This window comes from Hylobates moloch, unplaced genomic scaffold (genome assembly GCF_009828535.3).
Source record: "Hylobates moloch isolate HMO894 unplaced genomic scaffold, HMol_V3 SCAFFOLD_11, whole genome shotgun sequence".
NCBI lineage: Eukaryota > Metazoa > Chordata > Mammalia > Primates > Hylobatidae > Hylobates > Hylobates moloch.
Window position 1 is genome coordinate 32,856,907 of NW_026652286.1, and position 10,107 is coordinate 32,867,013.

General features: G+C 38.7%; 1 protein-coding gene across 2 annotated transcripts in view; it reads right to left on the reverse strand.

Annotated features, from left to right (window-relative positions):
- The window catches only part of PDE3B (phosphodiesterase 3B), a 229,276-nt gene that overhangs the window by 39,837 nt on the left and 179,332 nt on the right, over positions 1-10,107 (reverse strand). For both annotated transcript variants that reach the window (XM_032166536.2, XM_032166535.2), the window contains exons 6-7: positions 6,851-7,055; positions 6,036-6,109 (exon numbers count right to left, since the gene is read on the reverse strand). In XM_032166536.2, the coding sequence (XP_032022427.1) occupies positions 6,036-6,109; positions 6,851-7,055 (279 nt within the window). The remainder of the gene's footprint in view (positions 1-6,035; positions 6,110-6,850; positions 7,056-10,107) is intronic.

The window sequence follows — 10,107 nt, forward strand, 5'->3', positions numbered from 1 at the left end:
GTAGCTTTACATCACTGGGTCTGTGTACTTAACTGTGTTTTTTTTGTATTGCCTGGTAATGGTTCTTCCTTTCATATTTAGTGCTCTTTTCAAGATCCCTTTTAAGTGGGTCTGGTAGTAACAAATGGTAGTAACAAACTTCCTCAGCATTTGCTTATCTGAAAAGGATCTTATTTCTCCTTCACTGAGGAAGCTTAGTTTGGCTGGATATGAAATTCTTGAAATTTTTTTTTTTTTTTTTTTTTTTTTTAAAGAATGTTGAATATAGGAGCCTAAGCTCTTCTGGCTTGTAGGGTTTTTGCTGAGATGTCCACTGTTAGCCTGATCGGGTTCCCTTCGTAGGTGACCTGCCCTTTCTTTCTAGCTGCCTTTAACATTCTTTCCTTGCTTTCAAACTTGGAAAATCTGATGATTATGCATCTTGGGGATGATCTTCTTGAGTAGAATCTTGCACGAGTTCTCTGTATTTCCTGAGTTTGGGTGTTGGCCTCTCTAGCAAGGTTGGGGAAGTTTTCATGGATGATATCCTGAAATATGTTTTCCAGGTTTGCTTTCTCCTGTCAGGGATGTCAACGATGTGTAGATTTGGCCTCTTTACATAATCCCATATTTCTAGAGGTTTTGCTCATTCCTTTTCATTCTTTTTAAAATAATTTTTGTCTTACTTTCTTATTTCAGAGAGTCAGTCTTCAAGTTTCAAGATTCTTTCCTCGGCTTGGTCTCTTCTGCTGTACTTGCAATTGCATCATAAAATTCTTGTAGTGTGTTTTTCAGCTCTATCAGATCAGTTAGGTTCCTTTTCATACTGGCTATTTCATCTGTCAGCTCCTGTATCATTTTATTGTGATTCTTAGTTTTGTTGAATTGGGTTTTGCCATTATCCTGATCTTGATTATCTTTGTTCCTATCCATATTCTAAATTCTATTTCTGTCATTTCAGCCAGCTCAGCCTGGTTAAGAACTAGTGTGGTTGTTTGGAGGTCATAAGATACTGACCATTTAGGTTGCTGGAGTTCTTACATTGGTTCTGTCTTATCTCTGCATGTGACTGTTCCTTTAACTGCTGGGCTGCCTCTGATTGATGTGGTCAGACAGGGACAGCGTGTTTGTGCTAGAGTCCCAGGTTGAGAGGAGAAGTGAGGACCAGGACCTATGTGGAGAACAGTCCGGCCACTTTTCTGTGAGGCGGATACTCTGTGCTTGGGTATGGACCAGCTAGCCCCTGGTCCCCACAGATTCTCCAAAGCCTGAAGACAGCAAAGCCTAAGGCTGTGAGACAGCAAAGATAGCAACCCACCCCTCCCACTGGGAGTTCTGTCCCAGGGAGTTACAGAGCTGCTACTGGCTTGATAGCCTGGAGGTAAGGGTAGATGGAGACCCAGGCCAGGAGGACCTGCCTGGTAAAGAGATCTGAGATTGGAAACCCATGTAACAAACAGTCTGGCCACTTTTCTGTAGGACTGCTGCAGTATGCTGGGGGTACACTCCAGTCCCTAGTCACCTTGGTTTATCTAGCATCTGAAGGTATCAATAGTGAAGGGTGTGAAACAGCAAAGATGGCAGTCCCCCTATCCCTCTGGGAGCTCCATCCCAGGGAGGTTTGAAACTGCTGCTGGCCAGAAAACACCAGCAGAGATGGCTGGACACCCTAGTTGGGAGGTCCCACCCAGTGAGGAGGAACAGGATTGAGGACCTGTGTAAAAAAGCAGTCTGGCCACTTTTTTGTAGAACAGTTGGGCTGTGTTGGGGGTCTGCTGCAGCCCCCAGTCACTTTGGACTCTCCAAATCCCAAAGGCAACAATGGTTAAGGCTGCAAAACAGCAAAGATGGCAGCTTGCCCCTCCCTCTGGGAACTCCATCCCAGCAAAGTTTGAAACTGTTGCTGGACAGAAAACACTAGCAGGGGTGGTTGTAGACCTTGGTCACAAAATTCTGCCCAGTGAAAAGAAATGAGATCTGGGACCCATGTGAAAAAGCAGTCTAGCTGCTTTCCCATAGAACTACTGTGTTGTGGTGAGAGACGGCTCTAGTACCTAGTCACCTTGGACTTCCTAGAGCCAGAAGGCAACAACGGCTAAGGCTGTGAAACAGCAAAGATGGCGGCCTGTCCCTTCCCCTGGGAGCACCATCCCAGGAAGGCTCGGAACCACTGCCAGCTGAAAAACAGTGGCAAGTGTGGCTGGTTACCTTGGTTGGGAGGTCCTGCCCAGTGAGGAGAAGAGGGGTCAGGGACCCACATAAAAAAGCAAGCTGGCTGCATTTTTGTAGGGTGGTTACACTGAAGGCAACAATGGCTAAGGCTGCAAAACAGCAAAGATGGTAGCCTACCCTCCCTGTGGGAGCTCCATCAACACTGCTACCAGTGGCTGGCTGGAGTTCCAAGCTAGTGGTCTTATCCTGCAAGGTGCTGTGGACATGGGACCTGCAGACCATTGCTGCTCAGCCCCTTGAATTCAGCTACTTCTTAGGGGTCTGTATGGGGGTCTAACCTCCTACTTTGCCAAGTTGCAGCTGCTTTTGCCTAGAAGCCCAAGTATCTATAGCTCCTGGGGCTCTGCATGTGCCTGAGAAGCTACTCTGCCAAGATGCCACAGAGCTCTGCATATCAGACTGCAAGCCCTGGTGCAGTGGGTTTACGAGGAGGGTCTCCTGACCTAAGGGTTGCAAAGACCTATGGGAGAAGCATGGGTCCCCAGGGTTGCTCATTTACTCATGCTTCCCTGGGCGAGGGAGGCTCCCCTGGCTCCATGTCACTCCCAGGTGGGCAGTCATCCTGCCTTGCTTTTCTACATTCTCTGTGGGTTGTTTTCTTGATGAATCCCAATGTGTGTACATGGATGTTTCAGTTGAACGTGCTGTATGTACTCACCCCTTCTATTTCTCTCCATGACAGCAGTGCACATTAGCTGCTTCTAGTTGGCCATTTTGGCCAGCCTCTTATTTTGTTTCTGGATCTGGGTGCTGATTATATGATAATTACATGCTATAAGCTCAATATGTAGAGTTTTGTTTGTTTTTTTGTAAAAAGAGATCTTGGCCAGGCACAACAGCTCATACCTATAATCCTAGTGTTTTGGGAGGCCAAGGCGGGAGGATCACTTGAAGCCAAAAGTTTGGGACTAGCCTGGGCAACAGAGCGAGTTCTCATCTCTATAAAAAAAATTTTTTTTTAATTAGCCAGGCATGGTGGCCCATGCCTGTAGTCCCAACTACTCAGAAGACTGAGGAGGGAGGACTGCTTGAGCCCAGGAGTTGAAAGCTGCAGTGAGCCATGATTGTGCCACTGTACTCTCTAGCTTGGGTAACAGAGTAAGACCCTGTCTCAAAAAAAAAAAAACATTCTTAAGAGTAATCATTGGAGTTGAGTTTCAGAAAACTAGGTTCAAATCCTGATTTTCATACTTAATAATGGCAAGCTTTCTCCCTTGTAAAATTTGGATAATAATGCCTATCTTACAAGATGTTATACATAATAGGTGATTAATAAATGTCAGTATAATCTCAACTTAATACAATGAATATACCCATCATTAATTGATTAGATGATGATCTGGAAGTATTACTGTTTAGAAAATATGATTTTTTCCAAATGAAAAACATTTAGTCTAAGAAGTTAAATTTAGACTATTCAAGTATTCTTGGTAAGTTAAGGCAATAACTACAATGATATTCTAAAATAGCAGTTAATCTAAAAATTGTTTGCACTTGAGGTATATTACATAATTTACTTTTTAGTGATATGAACTCCTAATAACTATTATCTTACAGATAATAATAAAAACAGGTGAGGTAAATGAAGCATTTCTTTTCTAAAGATGTCCACAACACTATCTCTTGTCCCGAACACTTTTCTGAAATGTATTCTTGTCACTCCTCGATCAAGACAGAGCATTTATTTACCAACCCTCTGGAATCTCAAAAGGCCTCATGACTGCTCTGATTAACAGAATATGGCAGAAGTGACACTCTGTTCTGAGTTCAGCCATTAACTGAACTGGTAGTTTCCACTTCCTACTCTCTTGGAATGCTGCCAACAAACTGGGAGAAGCCCATGGAGGGGTCATATTTAGATGGACTGGTCAATAGCTAACAGGCACATGAGTAATCCATCTTGGAAATTCTGCCCAACCAATCCTTCAGATAACTGCTTCCCCAACCAATATCTGACTGCAATTTCATCAAAGTCCTCAGGTGAGAATCTCCCAGTTGAGGCTAGTCCACCCAAAGAAATATGACACTTAATAAATTACTGTTCTTTTTAAAAACTTTGAGTATAAATTACATACCATTAAAATCTACTCATTGTAAAATGCCTTAGTTCAGGCTGCTATAATTGGATACTACAGACTGAGTGGCATATAAAAAAATAGGAATTTATTTCTCACAGTTAGGGAAGCTGGACGTCTGATATCAGGGTGCCAGCCTGGCCAAGTTCCAGTGAGGGCTCTCTTCCAGGTTGCAGACTACTGATTTCACATTGCATCCTCACACAGTGGGAAAGACGGCTAGAGAGTTCACTGGGGTTCTTTTATAAGAGAACTAATCCCATTCATGAAGGATCCACCTTCATGACCTAATTACCTCCCAAAGGCCTTACCTCCCAATACCATCATATTGGGGTATAGGATTTTGACACATGAATTTTTGGAGGAACACAAACATCCAGCCCATAAGTGTATAATTTAACGATTTCAGTATATTTGCAGTTATCAACAATCATTACAATCCAATTTTAGAACATTCTCAACACCCCCACCCGAAATGTTCCTTCATGCCTATTTATAGTTAATCCCTATTCTCACTTTATGCAACAACTGTTCTGATTATTGTCTCTATAAATTTGTCTTTCAAGAATTTCATATAAATGTAGTCATATAATATATGATCTTTTGAGCCTGGCTTATTTCACTTAGAATAATGTTTTGAAGTTCATCTATGTTGCAGCATGTATCAGAAGTTTATTCCTTTAATTGCTGAACTGAATTCCACTGTAATGATATACAAAAAAAAAAGAATGAGTTGGGAAGTGTTCCCTCCTCTTCTATTTTTTGGAAGAGTTTGTGAAGAATTAGTCTTTTTATTTTATTTTATTTGTTAACAATCCTTTAAAATGTAAAAAACAAAAAACTACTAAATTGCACACTTTAAAAGGGTAAGTTTTATGGTATGTAAAGGGACTGAGAAGAGCCTATAATCCCTGAAAATGCTTATCTATTTTTGGTTTAACTTTTTTCTTAGGGTACAACACTTTAGAGTTTATCAAGTTATCCATACCATGGCAAGCCTTCAACTCCAGTCTCTGTCTTCCCAGTCCCATGAAGCTGCTAATAAAATTGCTCATCCTATCAGTCATTGGTCTCTGTGGAATTGGCATACACTCTTTTGATAGCCCCAAACTCCAGGCTCACTTTCTTGGAGTTCTATCTTCCAACAGATCTTGTACTGGTGATTCATAAGATTTTTTTAGTTCTTCAATGGTTTCAAGTAGATTTTTTTTTTTTAAATAATTCGTCCACCTTTTCTAGCTGCCCTCAGGGGAAATGTTGGTCTGAGTTACTTAGTTAACTACTACTGGTAGTTTGAGTCATCAAATTTTAAGGTTATAAAACAACTATAATTTCATCAACATAATATTTCTTGTATGAGGATATAAAATATTTCAGAATGATATAATTAACCACACTTTAAAACAACTCCTCTTTATGCCATAAAAAATTTATGCAAAATCTTTTGGATTTAGATTGTGCAGTACAAATTTCAATGTTTAATATAAATAATTCCACTATTTATAAACAATAGACATAACCTAAGAAGACTACATTCATTTGTATGGGACATTTTTATTCTTTGAATTACTTTCACCATCTATTATTTATAATTTGTTCTAAATAAGTCCTCTGTGAAGTGGGTAAAAAATAATAATCTTCATTTTAAAGATGGATAAACTGAAGTTAAACTCATTCATTTTCCCATTCTAAAAATCACTGTAAGAAATTTCTCTTAAACTCAAATACATATGACTTTTGTAATCTCACCTGATTTTCCACTGCAGCAATCTGTACCATCTGATTCAGATGTTGAAACATATTTCAGCATTTGATGTCCACAGCTTATAGAATAAAATAGATAAATACATATGGTAAATGAGGTACAAGTTATTTACCTGAACACAATTAGAAAATCTGTTTAATTTTTAACCAAGATCCCAACTGCAACACATCCTAATATTCCAATCTCTCTATAAAGTTAAAAGGCTTTAACCTAGAAAGTATCTGTGTGTCCTTGAAGGAAACAAAATATTTTTGAAAAGTCAACATTGGATCTGAGGTAAACCCTTACTATTAGTAAAGCAGAAATAAGATCAAACACCATTTACTGGGTACTATGAATAGGTACTAAGGTAGTGTATACTAAAATAATTTAATATTTACTAAGATCTTAGGATGGGTAGAATACCATTATATTTGACCTCAGATGGAGACCATTTAATTAAAAAAATTAATAACCACTAAAATGAGAAGATATTTATTTAGAATAAAAACTACTAGATAAATAAGGAAAAGAATATAGGCTGAATCCATCATCTAGTATAACACAGAATTAGAAAACTGGTAATACTTTATTAAAATACAGTAAAGTCCTCAATATTATCAGTAAGTTTTTGAAAACTGACATTTTAAGTGAAACAACTTATAGCACATCTTCAAATAATGTCATTTCATTATAACACCGAAAAAAACTATGGTTATTTAGCTTAAAGCTGGAGTTTCCAAGAACCTATCCAAAATGTTGAGGGCTTAACTGTAATCAACATTTTCAAACAGAAATAATAAACAGTTGGGAAACTTACCTGTTACACAGATTGCTATCAGAATTTCTAAGTTGCTGATAAAAATCTGGTGTATTAGGTGCATTGCCCAGAGATCTCTGCAAAATAACGCTTGGCTTATTAAGAAAATTAGCAGTATCAGGAAATTCTATGGGTGATCGATTGGTTAGAGAGCCAGCAGACACTGGGTTGGGAGAATTCACAGGACTCAGACTGGACAAAACACCTTTAAAAATTAAAAGAAAGGAGATAGATAAATAAGAATGTATTTATGTGTGTATGTTTATTAAATATATTTGTGTTTCTATGGATTTTTTCCTTATTTAAAAAAAGTAGATTATTTACAAATAGATAATAAATTCCTGCATGGGGCCTCATGATATTCTAGAAACTTAAGCAATATTTGCCATATTTGTCACGATCAATGGCTGTTGGGTAAACACCCCTTGTTGGGTAAATATCTACATTTATACTAGGTAAATGTGAACAGTATGACTAAAACATACATACTGCATGGCAGAAATTTTCCTAATTCCTATTGGTCTTTAACTTTCACCTATGTGTCCCTATCAGATTGATTATTCACAAGAGCAAAGCATCTCTACCAAATTTTATTGAATTATTTTCAATTCAATAAAATTAAATTTTATTTAAATTCTCTTTTTTTGTGTGTGAGATGGGGTCTCATTCCATTGCCCAGGCTGGAGTCCAGTGGCACGATCATGGCTCACTGCAGACTCAACCTCCTGGGCTCAACTGATCCTCTGGCCTTGGAGACTACAGGCACAGGCCACCGTGCCCAGCTAATTTATGTATTTTTCTGTAGAGACAGGGTTTCAAGATGTTGCCCAGGCTGGTCTCAAACACCTGGGCTCAAGTGATCCTCCTGCCTCAGCCTCCCAAAATGCTGGGATTACAAGCTTAAGCCACTGCATCTGGCCAAAGAACTAAAATTCTTTTTTTTTTTTTTTTATTATACTTTAAGTTCTAAGGTACATGTGCACAACGTGCAGGTTTGTTACATATGTATACATGTGCCATGTTGGTGTGCTGCACCCATTAACTCGTCATTTACATTAGGTATATCTCCTAATGCTATCCCTCCTCCCTCCCCTCACCCCACTATAGGCCCCGGTGTGTGATGTTCCCCACCCTGTGTCCAAGTGTTCTCATTGTTCAATTCCCACCTATGAGTGAGAACATGTGGTGTTTGGTTTTCTGTCCTTGCGATAGCTTGCTCAGAATGATGGTTTCCAGCTTCATCCATGTCCCTACAAAGGACATGAACTCATCATTTTTTATGGCTGCATAGTATTCCATGGTGTATATGTGCCACATTTTCTTAATCCAGTCTATCATTGATGGACATTTGGGTTGGTTCCAAGTCTTTGCTATTGTGAATAGTGCTGCAATAAACATAGGTGTGCATGTGTCTTTACAGCAGCATGACTTATAATCCTTTGGGTATATACCCAGTAATGGGATGGCTGGGTCAAATGGTATTTCTAGTTCTAGATCCTTGAGGAATCGCCACACTGTTTTCCACAATGGCTGAACTAGTTTATAGTCCCACCAACAGTGTAAAAGTAAGAACTAAAATTCTTAATAGCATTTAAGCAAGTTGAGAATAACATCATATGTTAATGCAATGTCGGATCGCTTTAAAAATTACATGAAAATATTTCCAGCTCATTCATTCATTCAACAAATATTTAGAGCTTACCATATGCTGGAAAATATACTGGTTTTCACAATGGAGAAAAAGATACCATCCCTGAAATTCAATGAAGCTAGAGTGTAGTGAAGAATACAAACAAGTGCTAAGTGCTTAATAAGGGAACAAAACAGAGTGCCTCAGGAACACATAAGATGAGTCTATAATTCTGTCTATTTATTCCAGAAACCTTTGCTGAGTGCCTCAAACTAAAGCAGTGTGGATATATCTGGAAAGAGGCAGGCAGATTTAGAACCTTATTTGAAAATAAAGACCCAAGTAAAGTCTCATTCAGAAAGGAAAACAATTAACAGTCATTAAGGAGCTACAATATTTTCAGGCATAGTGGTAAACACTTATAGATGTGTGCGATGGTGTCAACTTGGTTACGGTGCTCAGTTATTTATTCAAACACTAGTATATATGTTGTTGTGAAGATATTTTTCAGATGTGATTAACATTTAAATCGATAAACTTTGAGTAAAGCAGATTAATTTCCATAACATGGGTGGGTCTCATCCAATTAGCTTAGGGGCTTACGAGAAAAGACTGAGGTCTCACAAAGAGGAAAAAATTTTGTCTCGGGTTCAAGACTGCAACATTAACCCTGCTGGAATTTTCAGCCTGCCAGCCTGTCCTGAAAATTTCCTACTTGCTTGCCTTGCAAACCCTCATAATTGTGTAAGCCAATCCCTTAAAACAAACTTTCTCTCTCTCTCTTTCTCTGCGTGTGTATGTGTGTATAAATATAATGTTCTTTATCTTTTGCCAATCTGATGGTAAATAAAAGAGCATTGTACCTTTATTTTTTAATTTCCTCATTACTAATAAGGTTAAGAACATTTCATGTTTATATGCCATTTGTATAGTTTTTTTTCTGAAATGCTCCTTCAAGTCTTTTGCTAATTTTTCTATTGGCTTGTGGTGATGGATACACTCTAACTAAGGTAGTCCCATTAACCCTTGCCCCCTGATGTTCATGTCTTTGTGTAGAAAACACCTGTGACTAGCTTCTTATCAAAAGAAACATGACAGGATGTCACCCCTATGATTATGTTTCATTATGAATTCCATCTTGCTAGAGACTCACTCTAGAGATTCTCCTTGCTAGCTCCATGAAGTAAACAGCCATACTGAGGAAGACCATGTGACAAAAAACTATGGGCAGCCTCTACGAACTGTGGGTGGCCTCCAGCCAATAGCCATCAAGAACCCAGAGCCATCAAGAATCTACAACCAACGGAAATGAATTCTGAATAGACAACCTGAATGAGCTTGGTAGCCGATTCATTCCCAGCTGATTCTCAAGATGAGAACAAGGTAGAGGCAACATCTTGTTTCCAGACTTATGACACCTTAAGCACAGGACTCAGCTGTGTGTGGACTCTTGCACAAAAGCTGCTACATTTGTTGTAATCTGATATGCAGCAACAGAAAATGAATAGTTGTCCATAATTCTTCCACTGACAAAGTTCTTTATACAGCTGAATTCTAGTTCCTTCTCAGATGTTATTACTATTTTCAATTCTTTTTATATGACTTTTTTTTTTTTTTTTTTTTTTTA